General features: G+C 31.0%; 1 protein-coding gene across 1 annotated transcript in view; it reads right to left on the reverse strand.

Moving 5' to 3' along the window:
* Nucleotides 1-442: 442 nt before the first annotated feature.
* LOC132721226 (choline transporter-like protein 2) overlaps nt 443-22,360 on the reverse strand; it is a 54,152-nt gene continuing 32,234 nt past the window's right edge. Inside the window, exons 5-22 of the mRNA XM_060705491.1 lie at nt 20,078-20,192; nt 18,351-18,411; nt 17,274-17,424; nt 16,051-16,134; nt 15,426-15,538; nt 14,676-14,792; nt 13,735-13,834; nt 13,207-13,299; nt 11,975-12,116; nt 10,010-10,065; nt 7,206-7,382; nt 6,775-6,903; nt 5,688-5,757; nt 4,782-4,855; nt 4,324-4,394; nt 3,649-3,737; nt 2,777-2,861; nt 443-2,083 (exon numbers count right to left, since the gene is read on the reverse strand). Coding sequence (XP_060561474.1) covers nt 1,971-2,083; nt 2,777-2,861; nt 3,649-3,737; nt 4,324-4,394; nt 4,782-4,855; nt 5,688-5,757; nt 6,775-6,903; nt 7,206-7,382; nt 10,010-10,065; nt 11,975-12,116; nt 13,207-13,299; nt 13,735-13,834; nt 14,676-14,792; nt 15,426-15,538; nt 16,051-16,134; nt 17,274-17,424; nt 18,351-18,411; nt 20,078-20,192 — 1,840 coding nt within the window. The 3' untranslated portion in view covers nt 443-1,970. The remainder of the gene's footprint in view (nt 2,084-2,776; nt 2,862-3,648; nt 3,738-4,323; nt 4,395-4,781; nt 4,856-5,687; nt 5,758-6,774; nt 6,904-7,205; nt 7,383-10,009; nt 10,066-11,974; nt 12,117-13,206; nt 13,300-13,734; nt 13,835-14,675; nt 14,793-15,425; nt 15,539-16,050; nt 16,135-17,273; nt 17,425-18,350; nt 18,412-20,077; nt 20,193-22,360) is intronic.

Below are 22,360 nucleotides of genomic sequence, written 5' to 3' on the forward strand. Positions count from 1 at the left end.
AATGTATATTTTGATCTGTATAAATTACAAACACAATATTGGAAGACCTCAATTACATTTTGCCTTGAATCAAAATTTTAACGAGAAAGACTGGAGACAAGTGTCTAATAATTTTTAGATCAACAATGCAAAGTAAGTTTTATTCCTTATCTAAATATTAAAGATATAAAATATTTAATGAAAATGAATTATGCACAAAAACTGCTGGCCCCCATTTACATGTTGAAGAAAGAAGTTGAGCAAATGTTTTCCAAGCTAGGCAAAAATATAAATGTTCATGCAAAAGAGAAATACAGATTATCACAATAAAAAGTTAATTATCTGACTAAAATAATAAATTTTAAAATGACAATATAAAAATTGAATTGAAAACAGCCATCAGGTTTGTTTTCTATATATCACGAAATAACAGTGTGATTGTTCATGTAAATTCTCCCAAATTTTTCTTTTTATTTCTCTCTCTCTCTCTCTTGCTTTGTCATGGACTGTAATAATGACTGTAATTTTTATTTGTTTGGGTCGTCAGACCAAACAAATAATGGTAGCAAAATTTCAGAGTCTAATGTTGTTAATTGCAAATGCCGAAAGTAGTCCACTTCTTTGAAGCGGTTACTTCCCTTTTATATGTACACTAAAGCCAAAAATTTCAGGGGAGATCACTGCGTAAAGATGGTCAAAGACAGGCGCATCAATTTTCAAGCAAAGTAATTCCAGAATGGTTTAAGATTTCTAATATTGTTTTATTGTATTTTCTGATCAAAAATAACTAAATACAAAGCGGACATTCAATCTCTGACACAGAAGTTTACGACAAACCTAACAACAACAGAGATTGATGCCAGTCAACAATGTAATGGTCATAAGGCATTTTCCCCTTTTTTCACATGCCATAGTTAAAACAATCTAAATATTACACACTTTGACACTGTTTTTGTATTTCATACAAATTTTTAAGAATTATTTACAACATTTGCCACACGTTACAGCATAATTTATATCCCTGATAACATTGAATAATAAGAAAAGAAATTGAAACATTTGTACATGTAAATACAGTGCTATTTATATAGTATGTTTATTACTAGATTAACTCGGCAGTTCAAAAATGGGACTAATTCACATATGTGGTATTTTGTACATTGTACAAGTTAATATACATGTATGGGTTTTTTTTTTACACAAAAATCAACAAATGAAGCAATTGTGTTTCAGCACTCTGTAAACAAAAAGAAATTATCCTTTTTGCAATCTTTGCATAAAGTGAAGTACATGTACTGGATATTTTGCACTATAATTATGTATGTATAAGAAAAACACAGGGCTTTGTATATACACAGTACAAATGCAACACATGAGTGTTTGTACTTTGTAAAAATATAAAGAAATTCACACACAGTACAAGTAAAGCATTTTTGAGTTTTCTTGTATTGCTTTACATAATGCAATTTGTTACTTTTTTCTCACAGCACCAATAATTTTCACTGAGAACCAACTGTTACGAAACTATCACTCAGTACCAAAGAAAATTTTTTCACCTGTTATTCACCCAGTACCAAAGTAAAACATTCACCTTTTACCAAAGTGAAACTTTCAAAGAACTACAAAAGAAAAACACTTGTAATTTTGGTCCATCAAAAATTAAAGCACTTTGAAATTTTGCACATTATACAACTAAACCATTTGACCTTTTTCTTTGCATTGCTTTGCAAAATGTACATATGTATTTTTACTAGCTACAATTATTTACAGAGAGACATTAAACATACAATTATCTTAGAAAAATACATATACATAATTATACAAAAATGGATTTGCTCTTTTTCTGTGTTACATAAAAAAGTCTGTGTTTCTTTTGTTATCTAGGCACAAAATGAACATTCCTGCAAGTTAGTATGTTTGAATCACATTATAAAGCAGGAAATGTTATGGATGCACTTGTCTTGTGTAAATGCCATACACTAAAATTGTTATTATTTATTAGGCTCCACATAATCTTTGTTCTTTTTTCCAAGAATTTTCATAAGATTTTTCGGCATGTAGTATGGCTTTTCTTGAGATCCATCATTTCTTTCTAGGTCCTCCACTGCAACAAGCACAAGAAGGAATATACAAAGTGTCATTAAAAAAAAAAGAATAATAGCGTTATCATAACTTCCTCTACCAGGGAAATAAAAGAAAGGTTATTTTTCACTGCAGTGCTTATTTAATAATTTATTATAGAAATCAAGGGCAATAACTCTTTGCATATCTCTGCACCATCATAAGACATAACAGGTAGCAGTGTTGAATTAAAATAGATTTAACTTATGGAAACTATAACTTATTTTACAGTGATTTCAGCAGTGAAAAGTGTGATATATTATACCACAATCAGGGACAATAACTCTTGCAAAGATACACTGATATTTAACAGACTTGATAACCAGTTGCTCTGAGTTAAATCAAAGTTATTCTCTGAGTCAAATTAAAGCTACTAAGATGTGGCACACAGAAAACATGATGTGACTATTGAATTAAAAGGAGCATACTGGGAATAAGTTAAGGTTTTCATTTTAATAAAGGGGAACCACTCTGCTAAAATATCAAACAAATGCAGCTTAATCTTTTACCAACATCTGGCTACAAATGTATTGTTATACAGACTGACCGACACACATTCACATAGATCAATATAATTTTGATCTATTACAATGAAGATGGTAAACTTTTCATTTTTCAAACATATGTAGAACTTTTATAAGTATCTTTAACACAAGTTACACTAAACTATACTTACAGAAACAAAGGAAAAGGGTATCGACCGCCATGTTGTACACATTGAAGAATATAGACGCTATCACATATGTTCCAAGCACAACAAGCTGTAAAAGGCAAATGAAAAACAAAAAAATTATCAGTACAGTTAAATCATATTAACTTTGGAATATGAACAATATGAACAAGGTTATGGAAACATTGAGTATGTACAGTTTTTGTTTTGGTTGTGATTTACATCCAACCAACACAGGATAAGTCATATGGTGACATTCCAGCTTTACTGGTGGAGGAAGCCCTCGGTTGCAGATTATGTCCAGATAATGATTCATCGTGAAAAAAGTTGTCATTATTGAGACAGGCATGGAAGTGACAAAAAGTTTGCAGAAATGGCTAATATGATCATCAAAACCTTATGTTTTCCCAGCTCTCAGTATAGATTATCATAAGAACTGGTATAAAAGTAAATGTGCAAAAAACATTGTTCATCTTATTACCTAAATGAGAATTTCTACACAGTATCATTTGTTTATTGACTCCATTTAAATCATTATGCACTAGACCTTTCAAATCACATGTCTGTGAACACAAAGTCATGTACTTTATCTGGGAACTATACTAAAGACTGTTTTAGTATAATAATATCAACAGATCTTAAAGTTTAAAATGATTCAATTAAAATTCAAAGCAGGACTTGTCTATACATTTGTTGAGAAAAGTGGCAATAATCCAATTTTAACAAACAGGACTTGTCTATACATGAGTTCAAAGAAGAGGAAAATAATCCATTTTAAACAATTTTTTTACCATTCATTGGTATCTATAGACTAAAATACTTAAATTTTTAGACAATGTCAGTCAGCAGTGGGTTAAATTATGAAATTAAATACTTACAACAATTGGTGTGACATAAAAGTTCAGTGTTGGCTTGTATGTATTCAGGAATTCTATTTTCCCATCAAAGAAGAAATAAGAGGCACATGCTGAAACAATGAAAACGCAATGTACATCTCAAATTACACATGTTAATGCTAGTGGTGTTAATGATTTTTACCCTTTGAGTGCTAATGGTGAAAATGAATTTTACCATATGAGTGCTAGAGGTATTAATCATTTTTACCCTTTTAGTGCTAAGTGTGAAAATGAGTTTTACTCTATGAGTGCTAGAGCTCTAGGGTTAATCATTTTTACCCTTTGAGTGCTAATGGTGAAAATGATTTTCATCCTATGAGACAAATGACTTTTACCCTTTGAGTGCTAATGGTGTTAATGATATTTGGGCTAACCCTATTAGTTGCATTTATGAGTTTAACATGCTCTATATCCATTATTAAAACATTGTAAAACCCATGTTTGCCTATAATTAAAGGAAAAATCATACATGTTTTCATTTCTTAGGCTAATAAATGCGCCTTATAATCAATATATTTGTTTGTTATTTTACTAACTAAAATTTAAATAAACATAGTTATGGAGACAAAATCTATAATTTTGTTGTTTAGGATTTATGCCTTTGAACAGTATCAAATCTTATACATGTATTAAAATAAATAAAATAAATAGTCTCACCTACTCCTCCCACTACGAGCAGTTTACCTATCAGCAGAAGAAAATCTGTCACTTTGTCAACAACTAAAACCCTGAAATATAAAAAACTTATCTGTAAAAATATTTACATTTTTACAATTACAAAACTTCTACCCAACTTCTACAAATTTCTCGTTTAAGTGTATGGGAAGGACAGGAAAAGCCTCTGTCTGTAAAAGTTTGAAGGAAAAAATAGGTTTCACTCACAAATACATACCAAAATATCTAGTACATAGCCTATTCATTGAGAAAATTTATTTCTCCAGATTTTCTGTACCCATTTTACAAAATGTATGTAATACAAGCAACATTATAAATGTGCGCTTTTCTGGTGTATTGCGATACTCATTGATTGGATAAAGTTATATTTACACAATAAATGCCAGTCATACAACCAATCAGAATAGCACACAACATTCCCTAATTTATCACACACATACCTGACAACATTTCTAAAGATCAGCATGAAAGCTTTCTTTGCAGAAACACAGAAATTCTTCCCATGTATGGCAACCTGAAATTAAAATTCTTTCTATGTATATGTATATCAACATTAGAACAAATCAAAAAGATATACATTGTATAGTAAACACTGCCACAATATTCAGAAGCCCGCCAAATTTATATAGATATATCTGGATATTGTGATATCCGAGAGACAACTTATTTGTAAACAGGAGTCGGGACTGTAGCAACAGCATCGTTATAAGCAGTATATCATTATAAGCCATATGAGCCGTGTCACCACAAAATCAACATAGTGCCTTTGCGACCAGCATTGATCCAGACCAGATCCGGATGCACAGGCTGGTCTGGATCCATGCTGGTCGCAAACCCGTTATGTTGGTTTTGTCATGGCGCATCTCATATTGTCATGAATGGAGTTTACTGTATATCTAATAGAAAACATTTTCCAAAAGCAGTATACAAACTAGCCTGGGACTCAGTCATTGATAATTTTTGCTTATTCATAACATATGTGGTATTTCATACTCATTCGTGTTTTCATAACATCAACTTTGTCAATTTGCCAAACAAAAGCGCTATATACAAACATTTGGTTATGTTTTCTTGCCAGATAGTATCTTAATGTTAACAAAAATATGACAACAGTGTGAAAACTACCTCTTATTAAAGTCATATTTACAGTAAAATCTGATGTATAGGCCAATTTTAAGTATTTCAAAATGCAATCAAATAGCAATTACAAATACACAATGTATGTCCTATTTGGGCAATGAAATTTTCATTGGTTTACCAGCAAAAAATCTGTTCTTTTTTATTATTTTTTTTTTCTAGGGCTGGAAATTTTATGGATTATAGACATGCAGTAATCAAGTACTCACCATTATGTAAGCATTTTTATTGAGGAATCTAATGAACTTTTCAAGGCACCAAAAACAACATTTCAGACATCTGAAAATGTAAATAAAAAACACATTTATGTTATAGAATGTTTAAAGTAACACAACTACTGGAGTAAAATTAAAAGATTTATTAAGTTCTTTTTAATGCATTTATGATTTCTGAAAAGTAAATGCAAAATTACTATTTAAATCTGCCAAACAGTTCATATATTAGAAGGACTGGTCGTGAACAGCAAGAAATCCATACAGTTACATGTATAAAGGTTAATGGTCATATTACTGTCACATTGAGCAACGCATTAAAGTTGACAGTTTCAATAACCAGATTATCTTTTGTCAAGCTTTGTAAAAATCTTGACTGTTGAAATACATCTAAAACCATAGGTGCATTTATTAAGCTACATTCAGACAAGCATAGGCCAATTTAATACCTTTTTCAGCTATATGGACATCACTTTTAAAAAGTCAAGGACACTTAAATCTTTATACATGTACTTTAAAGGTAAAAAAGTAACTCTGTTAACTGATCCAAAATCAATCATTTTTTAATTTTACATCTTGCTGGTCCAAGTGTTTGACAGATGATAACATTTACATTTTCTAGGTCAATGACCTCATGATCTTGACCTTTGACCTATTGTTCAAAAATTTCTAAAAGAAGACTGACAAAATAATCATTGGTCATAAGTTTGTTTTGTCTGTTTGTTTGTTTCATTTAAGCCTTTTTCCAACAGTATTTCAGTCATATAGGCGGGTAGTTTCCTAACCATCATTCCTGGAGAGTTACACCAGTACTAGACTACCTTCCTCTGCACTAAAGGATCAAACCCTCGCCAGAGAGGTGACTGGATTAGAAGTCATCAACTCTAACCCCTCGACCACGGAGGTGGTCTCTTAAGTTTGTAGGCATGAGAAAGTTGGTAAGTAAGTAAAGTAATCAACAGATTAGCAAAATGGCATCATTCATTGACATAAACAAGGAGAATGTGTAAGCAAAAAAGTACACAAGGAAGAAGAATAAGTCTCCCCTTCTTAGAAGTATATAAAAACTGGCTTGTTTACTTACTTCATAAAGAATTTAGCAACTGGATTTTCTGATCCTTTGAGTTTATGGTCTAGATACTCTAGAAACACACGAATGATCTGTATGATGGCAACAATTAGGGATCCAAATGCCAGTGTCCCTAGATGATACCTACAATAATAGAAAATGAATGAAAATGTCACAATAGTATATGTTACATTCTGGTTCTTATGAAAGTTTGCTTTAGAAATGTGATACCAAGGCCTTAATCCTTAAAAAATTTCATTTATAATGATCCACATCAAAAAAGAAGTCTGTAAAACTATGTCAATGACAAATGGTTAAACAAAATACTGCAGTCAAATAACATTAAAGATAGTAAAAGTTAATCTTTAAAGTTAAAAGAGGTATTATTAAATTTTGGAAATCAAAGCACATTTAACATAATACATGTAATAAAAGACACTTCTTACCTAAAACATCTCCACACTGAAGTCAACAAGGGAAACGTGGGTATGTCTCTTGGCTTCTCAAAAGCCCAGTAATACGAGGCAAACGCCCCGGCAAGGGCCATCTCTCCCAGGGCAATACAAAAGTTTACCATCCAGAATAACATAAATAAGTTGTAGATTTGTAGGTACATTGTATATCTGTAACAATTAAATATCAATTAATCAAATTTTGTGATTTTCTTTTTCAAACTTTAATGCATTAATGATTGTACATTTTCACTAATTGTCAAATATTTCCCATATTTTTCTTTTTTAAAATCAATATTTTCTTGAAAGGTCATACCTAAAAATTCTGCTTAAATTCATTTATTTGATTTTAAAAGTTTTTTATAGTCTTGTATTTACCATTCAAGTGATTTACAAACAACATATTATCATTAATTTAAATATACCTACAGCAATTTGATGTTTAGCTTGGCAACAAGAAAGAAGTGTGTAATATCAAAGTTAAGTGTCTTAAACTCCATAGCAAAAATCACGATTATTTCCTAGTGCATGTACTTCAATATACATTTTTATAAGGTGGAAACAAAACAGGTAACAGGTGTAAATTGCCATAACAGTCAACATATAAAACAAACAAGAATATCCATGATATACCAGTAGATGCACCCAAATAATTGCTTTGACATTGGTAAATATATTCCCTTTGATACCATACACAGAGGCAGATGACCATGAACAGTAAGGCAATAACAAACAAAATACCAAAAATATCAGTAAACTTAATGATGATCTAAAGAGAGTTGTCAGTAGGACAGTGGGCCAGATTATTCCAAGTACTTGAAAGAAAAACAAGAGCCTGGATAATATAGAAATTAACACATAAAAAGATGATTTTAGTAGAAAAAATATTTGACATAGTAAGTAACCGAAGAATTTTCTATGTTCACAAAAGGCCATATTTCATATAAGTGAAAACATTCAGTAGTTTTGAAGGCTTACTTGCATGCATACCTAAAACCAGACAAAAGGTCATAATTCCGTCAAAATCCTTCCTAGAGTGGTGGGCCTTAGAAACTCATCTCCTTCTAAGATCCCAAATAAGTGTGCAAAGTGACAAGCAATTATCTTCAATGTTGATGGGATATAATATTGAACAATAATTTGTTTGTAAAACTTAAATCAAAGTAACTCCAACTCAGAGCAGTAGGATTATTCTTCATAAAGTCAAGCTAAAATCTATTTTTAGCTACAGTGACCTTGATATTGATCCACCGACCTTAACCCTAAACAAGGTTAGTGGTCCATTCAAGGTACCTACATACCAAATATATAACATACTGATCAAAAAATGAAGTTTGTGCAGACTGTACGACAAACCTTTAAACTTTACAATCCCCCTTCTTAAATAAAGGGCTACGTTCATGAAAGGTTGAAAATTTTCCTTTCATGGATATATTTTGTGAACCCAGCACTTTCAAGATGCAAAAAAATGTAAACTGTTGGTGAAATTAATAATTAACATATCACACTCATCATAAACATTTCTGGAAGCCAGCTTTCTTTAAAAAAAACATTCAACATTAGTTTATGCATTCTTTTTTCAATATCATTTTAAAATTTTGTTTTTTGCATGTTTTTTTTAAACCAAACCTATATACTGTATCAAAAAAACAACATTATGTGACATTTTGAAGTTGTATAATTATAAACGTATCATAATTTAAAACAAATAAAATTCTTCATTAGGGTTTCCAACATCAAAACTTTGACATCAACAGTGCAGAGTTTGCAAGAATGAACATGCCAGCTTGGCTCTTTATTGGGGACTTTATACATGACTTTACTGCTTCCATTCCATTATAAGTGCAGCAAAACAATGGTTTAAATAAGTTATTCAAAACATTACAAATTTCTTAAGTTTGAAGTGAACAATATTGTGCGATATATGATTTAGTGCTATTTGGAAGATGGCCATTCAAATCAATTGATAAGGCTCTACATTTTCATATGAAAAAATGTGTTGTTTTTTTGTGAGTAAGCATTAAACTGAAACTTGAAAAATGCTCAAAATAAAACAAATCAAAACTTAAACAAGGTCAAAACAAAACTGACCAAATTTACCACAATTTCTCATTAAATAAATAATTCTGTATGCACTGTGAATAAAAGTAAACAAACATGTTTTGTAAACATGACCAAATCATGCTGGGGTGGGGGATACAAAAACTACCTTTGTCTTGAAATTACCTTTCACTTGTAATATAAAACAAAGACTATGTTTACATTTTACTTGTACATAAAAACCCTTTAAAAAACATATTTACAAGATCTTGTCTGTTGATTTGGATAAATATTGCAAATACAATTACGGAATCGTGGCTCCATATCACAAATTAGTGTTATACACAATGCATTTAAAGGGTGGTCTTCACCTGACCTCTGTTTACACATTGACTTCTGTGCAGGTGTGACCACTAGTTCAGATTTTACTATATACTGTTAAAATTTGTGAATAGTTCTGTATATGCTGCCCTAAAAAGTATAAAATTTCTTTCCTTTTATATCTTTCTGCAAATTATTTTTATGTCTGCAATGACTACAGGCAATAAATCATTAACACAATTTGGGTCATATGGTGCCAAAATCAAACAATTCACTGATATGGTTTGACAAAATATTGCAATACAAAACTGTTTATTATGATATTGGTCGATTACGGACTATGTCCAGTATAAAAGGACAGAAAACGGTCATTATCTTTTCTTGATTTTGATAATAAACAATTTGGCGTAGTAACAGTGTTATACTAAAATACTTACTGCCCTTCTTGTGCATGTTTTAATACTCCACACACCTCACTGAGAGTTGAATTTGTCTATAAATAGAAACATTACAATATACCCAGTACATTGTATATTATTTATAATAAAATGAAACATTGTATTATTATACATGACTGTATCATTAACAAGAGGGCCATGATGGCCCTGAAGTCGCTCACCTGTATATAGGCCCCCCAGAGTGGGGCCAGTTTAAACCCCAGGGCTTTTATTCAAACAAACTTGGTAGACACCTGTTAGAAGAATTATGTTTCATGCTAAACATCTAAGGTCTAGCTCGTTGGGTTTTTTAAAAGAGGATTTTCTTTCTTTACATATATATTTAAAAACAATGACACCCCTGGGGCAGGGCCAGTTTTGACCCCAGGGCTTTTATTTGAACAATCTTTGTAGACACTTACTAGAAGATGTTTCATGCTTAATATCTAAACTCTAGCTATTCGGTTTTTTTTTCGAAGAAGATTTTTAAGTTTTTGCTATACACATTTAAGGAAAATCATTGTCCCCCGGGGCTGGGCCAAATTTGACCCCAGGGCTCTTATTTGAACAAACTTGGTAGACATCTATTAGAACATGTTTCATGCTAAATTTCTTAGCTCTAGCTCTTCGGGTTCTTTAAAAGAAGATTTTTAAGTTTTTACTATATTCATATAGGGAAAATCAATGACCCCCTGGGGCGGGGCCAATTTTGACCCTAGGGCTCTTATTTGAACAAACTTTGGTAGACATCCATTAGAACATGTTTCATGCAAAATATCTTAGCTCAAGCACTTTGGGTTCTTTAAAAGAAGATTTTTAAGTTTTTACTATATGCATATTGGAAAAATCAATGACCCCCTGGGGCGGGGCCAATTTTGACCCCAGGGCTTTTATTTGAACAAACTTGGTAGACACCCACTAGAAGATGTTTCATGCCAAGTATCTAAGCTCTAGCTCTTTGGATTTCTTAGAAGAAGATATTTAAAGTTTTCTCTTTTGGTTGCCATGGCAACCAGAGTTCTGCATGGAATTAAATTCTTTGAACAATTTTCAAAGGTGACCACCAAAGGAACATTGGCTTAGTGGTTTATGAGGAGATGTCATCTAAAGTAAAAGTTTACGGACGACGGCCGGAAGACGGACGGACGCCGGACGGCCGGACGCCGGACGAAAAGCGATCACAAAAGCTGACCCTGTCACAAAGTGACAGGTGTGCTAAAAATATTTCAGAAAAACATAAAACCTGATAGAAAAATTAAAATACCAATTCAAATAGATAAAATATAAAGTTCTCTAATGAATACAAAATATTTCAGAAAAACATGAAATTTGATAGAAAAAGTAAATACCAATTTAAATTAATAGAATAAAAAGTTCCCAACAGAATACAAAATATATTATATTGTTCTTTTACGTGGTATTGGGTTATAATTCTCAGAATGAACCCCATGCTTTCATGTAAATTTAAGAACATCATTCTTTCAATCAATTTAGAGGTGAGAAGTAAATTTTTTCCAATATCGTTGACATAAGACAGTGTCAATAATTGTTAAACATGCATATGTGTAAACAAGTTCATGTGTGAGTGTCAATAATTGTAAAACATGCATATGTGTAAACAAGTTCATGTGTGAGTGTCAATAATTGTAAAACATGCATATATGTAAACAAGTTCATGTGTGAGTGTCAATAATTGTAAAACATGCATATGTGTAAACAAGTTCATGTGTGAGTGTCAATAATTGTAAAACATGCATATGTGTAAACAAGTTCATGTGTGAGTGTCAATAATTGTAAAACATGCATATGTGTAAACAAGTTTGTGTGTGAGTGTCAATAATTGTAAAACATGCATATGTGTAAACAAGTTTGTGTGTGAGTGTCAATAATTGTAAAACATGCATATGTGTAAACAAGTTTGTGTGCATATGTGTGTGTAAGAAGAAATTCAATCACATAACTAACCTCAGCATCACATGGAATTTCATCAAAGAGACTTTTAGTCTTTGTTTGGATCTCATCATAGTTATATGTACCATTTTCATTGTAAATATCAGTGTCATTCAATAAATCAAATGTTGGCTCCCTGCCAGAAGAGGCTAGGTAACTAAGGACAGTTAAGGTTAATAAATAGAGGATATTGAATAAGTGTAGTTTCAATACTGAATTTATTGAACGAGATAAATAAAATAATATTATATGAGCCTCTGGCAAGCAAAATATTTTATTTAATGAGTTTAATAAATTCAGTAATGAGCATGCACAAACATAATATTCAATTTATTGCATACCCAAAATTAAAACTGTTTAAAGTGCAAAAGTACCATTTTTCATTGACGTGCCAATACTGTAACTGTAATATTTAGCGCGTTTTTACACTGTATTAGTATTATTTAAATGATGTTACATCAGAATATATGCACAGCCATGCAGTATCATTTTTACAGTCGTAAAATCAGCACTGGTTTGCGATAAATATATATACAAACTATATTTTCATTTGACAGTTTTTTCTATTTTCAATACATCATCACTTAATAGTAACTTTATGTTTAACACTAATTCCTGAAAATTTAAGGGAAATAGTAAATTTATGTCAACTTTGTTTGTTTGGATTTAACACCAATTTTAAGCTGGACCTTTTTTACCTCCAGAAGCATCACATGTGTCATTTTTGTTAAAGACCACAACACAATGTTCCATGCTCTAAGCTCTTGGTATGATAAGACTTGAATTTGTTTTCCTTTATTAAAAGTAAACGTGCAGTGGGGTCATTTTTAACCAAAGGGGAACAACTTATATAACTTCTGTAGAGGCCTACAAGGCAATGCTACATGACAAACATCTAAGCTCTGGGCAATGTAATTTCAAAGGAGAAATATCAAATGCTTTTTCCTTTATAAGTCTGTATAAGTTATGTGACAACAAAGGCAGAACCAATCTTGACCCCATGGGCATGATCTATATAACTTTCGTAGAGAACTACAATGTGATGCTACCTGCCAAATATCTAAGCTCTGGGCATTGCAGTTTCTTCAACCAATCATTCTGACCAGGCTCTAAACAATTATAACTTAATTTTCATATTGTATTACTAAAATCCCTTAAACTTTGAATGGATTGTTCCAAATTCAAAGCTGGGAGAATCCATTACCAAAGTTCAGCAGATTAAAGGTAAAATAGAGTGTAAAGGATACACAGCAGATACAATCCAGTATCCTATAATTGACACTTCCAGCACATAAATAAACACAGGAAATATCAGCGTCATCAACATACTACCAACAGCCCTGAAATATCAAAAAAATATCTCTATGACAACTCAACATATCAAACTTTCCAAATCTTTAAAATTACAACTGATTAACTTTAAGAATATTATGAAAGTCCAGGATCCAATACTTAAATATTCATTGAGAAGTATTATGAAATTAGTTAATTTAGTTGCATTTATTTATACAGATTTCTTTTCTTCAAATCAGTTATTATCTACAGTTAAATATATAGCAATACAGAAATTTACCTACACAAGAACAGCAACATGAAATGTATAAAAAAGGCTGTTGCTAAATATGCATTAAATTAATACAATGTAGTAGTATTCTAATACATGAATATCACTATTTACAAGTAAATAAAAATTTGATAAAAAATATGGCTCTCAGAGAAATGATATTAATTGATAAAATTAACATTAGTTGCTATGACGACTGGAGATAACTTACCTGCTACTTTCCTTTATCAAAGCAATGGCTATACGGATCCTCTGACACAATATAAGTAGTATTAGTATAACTATAGCCAGAATTACGATAGAGATGATACCTGGTGAATATATAATATACTGTAATTATGACTGTAATGGCATTTTTTTAGCATGGCAACTGTGTGAAACCTAAAGCTAGTTTAAAGCATACCTAGAAACTATTAATAACAAGACCTGTACGCGGAAAGAGCACTCCAGTCTCCACTTTTCAGTGCTGTATAATCAATTAAAAGTAGTAACATAGTTAAGGGGATAAATGTGATAAGTGGACATACCTGCACTTGATAGTCAACAAATATTTCAAGTTTAAAGTGAATAATTTTAAGTTTTTCAAAAAAAAGCAAATATTCTAAAAAGGGAAATAATTATGCAAAAATGACTTCTAGGATTATCTGCCCCTTCGAAATACATCTCAAATTTGATAGTAAATGAGTAATCCAAGTTTAAAGTGATATTTTTGATACTTTAAAGTAACAGATTTGTGTCAAAATACCCTGTATTACTATTGTCATGGTCTCAGCACCCTAGAGTAGTTGACATTTACTGAATGTGTCGAATAAGGTTTATTATGATTCTATTTTTTGTCCTTAATAGACAAAATTATCCAAGGGGAATCTTCAGTACACACATAAAATGACAATCCAGGATAATATACCATGTATGCTCATAACATATGTAACCCTGACTATTATTCAAGCCAGAATACATAATTATTGTAATAATAATAATTCATTGGAACAATGACTGATTATGCTATGAAATGGTATAACTAATTTCTTTGATAAAAAAAAGAAAAAAAAAAGTTCATTATTCTGAGATAAATAACATTGACATCACACTTGTCCAATTAAAATTAACCTTATATATCAATATATCATACACCATAAGAACTGTACATACCAAAAGCCAGCCAGAATTTCTCTTTGGAGAAGGTGAAGGTCATGATGGCCATGTGAATATGGAAGGACTGTTCTGTATCTTTTACATCAAAATAACTCTTCATACACCAAAATGAGGCTAAAATACAAAACAGAAAAATGAAAAACACATGCAGTTATTGTGATGGTGTTAAGTTCATTTATATTTATATGACCTTTAACCATAACACTCATTTCTGTAATTTTCCACCGACCACATTGTACCTTGTAAAATGTTATATCGTCACCTTAGTGCAAAAACTCAATAACTGCATATAGATAAAGAAGCAGATATTGAGTTCTTGCACTAAGGTGACGATATTCTGGGAGATTTCTTGCCAATGCAACAGTCCAATAATAAAGCTGACTAAACACACTTGTGTCTTTTCTTATATTATATTTCTATTATATTCACATTTGTGAACCGCATGGACCAATGTTAATAGTTTACAAAGTATACAAAGGAATGTTACAATTACATGTATTAAAAGAACACACAAATAACTATATTCAAAGATAAGCTATCCCTTGTTATCAGCAATATTTTTTACTTTTTTAAACCCGGCTGGCCTGCTGGACAGATAATGTACTGATGACTACTCAATTTTATTAAATTGATATTGAAATCTTCAAAACTCACTTCCCTAAAAGTTCTACATTTAATGCAAACCCTACCTTTACACAAATTCAGTTCAGTGATGGTGAAGATATTAAACAGTATTTTAATACTTACAAAATCCAAATACTGCCACAAAGAGTAGAATTGTCAGCCAAACCATGATTCCTGCGAACCATCTCATTAATATAATCCACAATAATGATACAAACATGGCTATTAAATATCCCCTGAAAAATATAATAATCAAATATTGTAACAGGAAAACGTTCTACCTAGTTTATGCTTGAATTGAAATGTGACTAAAATATAAACAGTAGTATATTTGGACAGCTTTAAACAAGACAATCAACAGGTGTAAAAAAATGTAATACATATCCTAATGTCAATTTGTTTTGACTGCTTGTCTGCTTTTTTGAGCTGATTTCAACACTTTTTTAGTCATACCTCATGGCTGGTGCACCTCACCCACTTTCCTGGAAATTTAGCCCTAATCAGGTCACAACCATGTTTCTTCATATGACACCAGTATTGTTGGCTCAAGGAAGCGGACTCGAAAGTGATTATTAAAAATTGCAAGAACTAGTTTCATAATTGAGCTTAAATAAATATGTTTGAACCTAATTACCATGTCAATTCAAAATATTCCCAATCACTCAATCTCAATGACAAGTAAAAGATATCTCTAACTTATAACTTCTAGCACAATGTCCTTCTATTATAAGGTATAAAATGAACTTACACTAGTATCATCCACCAGGAGGCCACCACATCTTGTATCACTTTTTCACCATATTCTTTAGCTTTCAAAAATAATCCATAGGCACTGAAACAATTGAAAAACAGTTACCAAAACCATAACTTTAGTCCTATCTTTATTACATTGAAATATTACTGATGGTGGGGGGAGGGACATGAGAGGGTACAGAATGATGTCAACTTTTGTCAAACGTTTTTAGCAATGCTAATTGAATATCAAATTTTTTTATTTTCTATTCCTGCTAAATGTGACTTTCAGAGACCTTCCAAACAGTCAAGGTCAGAATACATCTCCTTGCAATCTGTCTAGACTATAGACTGTTGGGTGCTAAAGTTTAGCATTTTCAGGTTTTGAAATCCCTTATGTTTATAACTGATTGTTCCATTTACCTTCATAGACTGTGTCATTTACATTTATAATGGACTGTTCCATTTACATTTATAATGGACTTTTCTATTTACATTTATAATGGATTGTTCCATATATATTTATAATGGATTATTCCATTTATATTTATAATGGATTGTTCCATTTACCTTCATAGACTGTGTCATTTACATTTATAATGGACTGTTCCATTTACATTTATAATAGACTTTTCTATTTACATTTATAATGGATTGTTCCATATATATTTATAATGGATTATTCCATTTATATTTATAATGGATTGTTCCATATATATTTATAATGGATTATTCCTTTTATATTTACCAGTATAATGGATTGTTCCATTTACCTTTTTTATGGAGTGTACTATTTTGATTCATAATGGACTGTCCCATTTATCTTTTTAATGGATTATTCCATTTACCTTTATAATGGACTGTTCCATTTACCTTCATAATGGATTGTTCCATTTACATTTATATGGATTGTTCCATTTATCTTTATAATGGATTGTTCCATTTATCTTTATAATGGATTGTTCCATTTAAAAATGGATTGTTCCATTTACATTTATAATGGATTGTTCCATTTACCTTTATAATTGATTGTTCCATTTACCTTTATAATGGACTGTTCCATTTATCTTTATAATGGATTATTCCATTTACATTTATAATGGATTGTTCCATTTACATTCATAATGGACTGTTCCATTTATCTTTATAATGGATTATTCCATTTATATTTATAATGGATTGTTCCATTTACGTTGATATTAGATTGTTCTATATTAACAGTAGGACATGTCATCTTACCTGAGACCATCATCAAAATCTTTTGTTGTAAGAGTCTGATTATTCTTGTCTTTTATATCAGTTAAGTTTTTCTCTTTCTGGAGATTTTCTGCAAGAGTTCCAGCTTCATCTAACAAATTCACCAAGGCTTTAGGTACACAACGATTTAAAACTGAAATAAATTTCAAATGTTAATATAATGTAATTTGATTATCAATAAATGGTGATTGATTCATACATGTAAACTTACATTTTGCATCAAATAACATCAAGTTTCTGTGAATCTTTGTCATTATAACTGACAATTCCATGTTAAAATTTACATAATTAAACATCATTTGTTGTTCATAGTATTTTTTAACAGATATAAACGACTCCCAAACACAGCTCTTTAAAAATTTAAAACATCAAACAAAATTAAGGGAAAATTAAAAACCCTTTTAAATTTAAAAAAGGGGTTACATAAATTTTTAAATTTAAAGGTTTCCCCATTTTTAAATCACTTGCCCCCCAAATGCTGAAGATTCAAAATTTCCCGACACAATCTCTCATGTGAGAAAGCTATCCATTTAGGTTAATAGATTTACTGAGATGTCTGAAGTAACCTATTAGATCTTCCTTCATAAGCACAACTAGCCTAGTGGTTAAAGCATCAGACTAGTAATGTAAGTATGGCTAGTCGTGTGGGTTCAAACCCTGTCATGGGCAAGCTGTTGTTTCCTTGAGCAAGAAACTTCAAACTCATTACTGTTGGTTCAAGGAATGTATTTGAAAGTGTGTCTATAAACTTATGTTCCTATACAATCGAACTAAAATAATTTCTGTATAAACCAACTTGAGACATATTATATACATGTACAATGTTGATATGATACACCCTTACTCTGATTGAACCAAAAGTGATAAGCATTTGTCACCAGTATAGAGCCAGACCAGCCTGCATATCCATGTCTTAACAGGCTTATAAATTTATATGACTATCTTTAAAATTCCATCATGATATGCTTAATATTGATAATCGACTGAACGAAAAAATGGAAATTGGCTAAGTTCATTTAAGATGTTCAGTAGGTCAAAGTTTAATGTATAATAACTTACATGGTTTGCTGTCTAGGAGATATGCTGGACATTCTTCATCTCCTACCAAATCTTTCACACTCTGAAAGTTATATACAGGTTTACTTAAACGTAATTTCAAATTGTATATCTTAGAAAAGTTAATGAGGCAAAGAGGCCATCTTTTATTACTATAATCATTATTATTCAAACAATTCCACACTAAACAATTATAGTTTTGATGGCTTACCTAAATCAAAACATCAAAACATCTGGCTAATGTAGAATTTTGACTATCAACCAATTTACTTGATCTTAGATGAAGATATATGTATTATTGCTTTGCAACAAAAAATCGAAAATGGGACAACTTGACCTTGACAAGCAACCTTAAGTTCTTCTTTTTTATCATAGAAGTAGTATTCATTGTCAAATTTATGAGAGATATTAGGAATACAAATTACAAGGAGTAGCGCATAAACTGCACATTTTCTAAATAAGATATCATTTGAATTAAAAATCATATTGACCTTTGACCTGAAACTCATGGCTGGCAAAAGTCATCAAGATGCATCCACATAATTTATCAAGTTTCAAATTCATAATTGAAGTTATTGACTTAATAGGTTAGCAAACGTCATTTTGACTTTTAACTGTTTTGAACCAAAATGAATGTGGCTGGTAGAACTCCTATAAGTGCACCTACGTACATAGGTCTGACAATGGTTTTTGGGTTAATGACCAGTTTTATATTTTGTTATTACAGGTCCCAGTTACCTTGACCTTTGACAATTGACCGAAAAATGTGTATGGCAGGTAAAATCTTCAAGCTACATTCAAAATTTATACAATGCACTTTGTTTTAATAACCTGTTTCAATTTTCAATATTAAAGGTCCAAGTGACCTTCATCTTTGACCTTTTGACCTGGAACTAAGTATGGCAGGGAACATTCAACATGATCATAACAGTATGACCATAAGCAACATGACCATAAGCAACATGATAATAACAGCATGAACATAAACAACATGATCATAACAGTATGACCATAAGCAACATGATCATAACAGAATGACCATAAGCAACATGATCATAACAGTATGAACATAAGCAACATGATCATAACAGTATGACCATAAACAACATGACCATAAACAACATGATCATAAGCAACCTGACCATAAGCAACATGATCATAAACAACATGATCATAACAGTATGACCATAAACAACATGATCATAACAGCATGACCATAAGGTACATTATCATAAACAGCATGACCATAAGCAACATGATCATAAGAGCATGATCATAAGCAACATGATCATAATAGCATGACCATGAGCAACATGATTATAACAGCATAACCATAAGCAACATGATCATAAGCAACATGACCATAAGCAACATGATCATAACAGCATGACCATAAGCAACACGATCATAACAGCATGACCATAAAATTATGCAACATGACCATAACAGTATGACCATGAACAACATGACCATAAACAACATGACCATAAACAACAATATAATTTTTATGTTGCTCTGCTTTTTTTTCAAAAAGTTAAGTATATAGAAAAATATCAAGTTAGCTAAATCAAATACTGGCTTTTTATCTAAGATAAATATATAAACAAACATTAGCATGCCGCATCATGAGGACATATACTATTGAAAAACAAAATATAAAAAATGTTTGATGCTTTTTAAGATGAAAGTCAAGAAGCCTGAAAACAAGGATATTTCGGGGTGTCTCTTACCTTGGATGTTGTGTCAAGATCAATTCCTGGTTTACAATATTTTAACTTTTTCTTATCATTTAAAGCTAGCTGGTAATGCCAGTTTTCTGTAGGACAATCTGTCACACAAATCTGAAATTAAAATTTTTTCTTATAAATAGAATTTCTGGAAAGGTTAAATACTTTATGGGTGCCATGGAAACAAGAAACCATATCAATGTTAACCTACACAAGATTTAGACAACACCACAGAGTCTGGTAATATGAACCTCAGACAGCCCTTGCTGTATACATGTACTGTTATTCATCCCACTGGAGCTGAAAAGTTAACATTTGACTTTTTCCTTGGCATGAATTACTTCAATAGAATAAATCTATTCATTGAAGAAGAATTTCTTTTTGAAAATTTACATAAATGTCCAAATTTATGTGCATGTTATCATTGTACATGTTTGTATTGTTAAACAAAGGTAAAATAAAGATACTGTAAGCAAAAACGGTATGAAGCAAGAAGCAAAATGTCTTAAGTGAAATATATCTATATTCTGTTCTAATGCAAGTGTGAAGAACTGTCAGGTGGAAACATGATTTATTTCTCCATTTTAAGTTAAAAATGAATCTTGCTTTAGATTAATCCTAAACCCAAAAAATGTATCTAGTCACATGCAATGAAAGAATGATTGAGACAATAATTTCATCTCAAGCATGCACATCATCCCTATATCTAACTAAATATCTAACTGTATACATAACTATATACCTGACCTTATACCTCACTATACTTAACCATATACCTCACTCTATACCTAACTCTATACCTAACTCTATACCTAACTCTATACCTTTCTTTACCTTACTGAACTCTATACCTAACTCAACTCTATACCTTACTTTTTATTTCACACTATACCTATCTCTATGCCCAACTCAACTCTATACCTAATTGTATACCTCACTCTATATACCTAACTCAACTCTATACCTAACTCAACTCTAAACCTAATTCTATACCTCATTCTATACCTAACTTTATACCTCACTATATAATACATGTATATTAATATATCAAATAGACTCGTTTGGAACTGTATATTATTTTATTAATTTATTTTATTAATTATAAAAAAAAAATAATTCTTTTTTTTTTTTTTTGGGGGGGGGGAGGGGGTGGGGGAATATCAAGATGAAAATTTGATATGCAGGCAGGCCTGGTTTTATACTGGTGACATTAAAAGCCTTATCATTATTGGACAGTTCCAAATTCAATGTAGGGGAAATCTATTTTACATATTTCCTTAGCAGTATAAATGAGTTATTGTTCATATAAAAAAAGACATGCAAATATTAGTATTTTTTTTTGTGATATCTAGAGCCGAACTTCAAAAATTAAGACCTTACTCACTCCATACCAAGCTCAAACAGTAAATATGTCAAAACAACAATGCTTACTGTTTTACAACAACAACCCTGACACATGTGGCTCTGACCTTATGATCTATTGACCAAGAAACCTGCACCAACCTTTTTTAAAGTAATATTTACAAACTATTTTACCTAGCAATCTGTACCTAAAATCTCTTTTCAGGCAATGTTCGAATTTTTTTAAGGCAATCTTTTACAATATTTTTTACCTAAAAAAACTTTGCCAATATTAACTTAAACCAATCTAAAACAAACTCCTGGCCCAGTTAATACACATGACTTACCCTTGTACACAAAAGCTATTGTATGGAAATATTATATAAATTAATATCAATGAATATACTTTTTTATGCTGAAATCCACAACCATTTGAAGTTTGAACAAAATCTTTATACAATGTATATAAAATGGAATAAACATGATTTTATAATGTAAATAGGGGTCATATCACCTTTTGAATGATCAAAAGAAACAAGAAAAACATGAAATGATACAGAATTTAAATGTCCACCCAAACCTAGTATAACTATACTACTGTGACATTTCACATTCTACACAACCATGTATATATAATAATAATAATTATATATATTTCTATATAATATTATGCTGAGATCATATCTATTCATCTAATAAAGCCCTGTTATCCAGCAGAAGTCTTACTGTTGTTATTTCACTTTTTCTAAGTTGATTTGTTTTGAATCTGAGGCAGTCATTTTTTGGTTTTATTAAATACAACAAAAAGTGTTTTCCTCAGTTTTGAGACAGCCCACAATGCATTTGAGACAAGTCATTTTTGTCTACATCCTCCTACCCATGACAACCCTGGGTTAATACATCCGTCAATTTGAAACCATTTCCCACCTTGCCCTGAGAAAAGAC

Source organism: Ruditapes philippinarum, unplaced genomic scaffold (assembly GCF_026571515.1).
Source record: "Ruditapes philippinarum isolate M1 unplaced genomic scaffold, ASM2657151v2 ctg3886_1_1_1_1, whole genome shotgun sequence".
Lineage (NCBI taxonomy): Eukaryota > Metazoa > Mollusca > Bivalvia > Venerida > Veneridae > Ruditapes > Ruditapes philippinarum.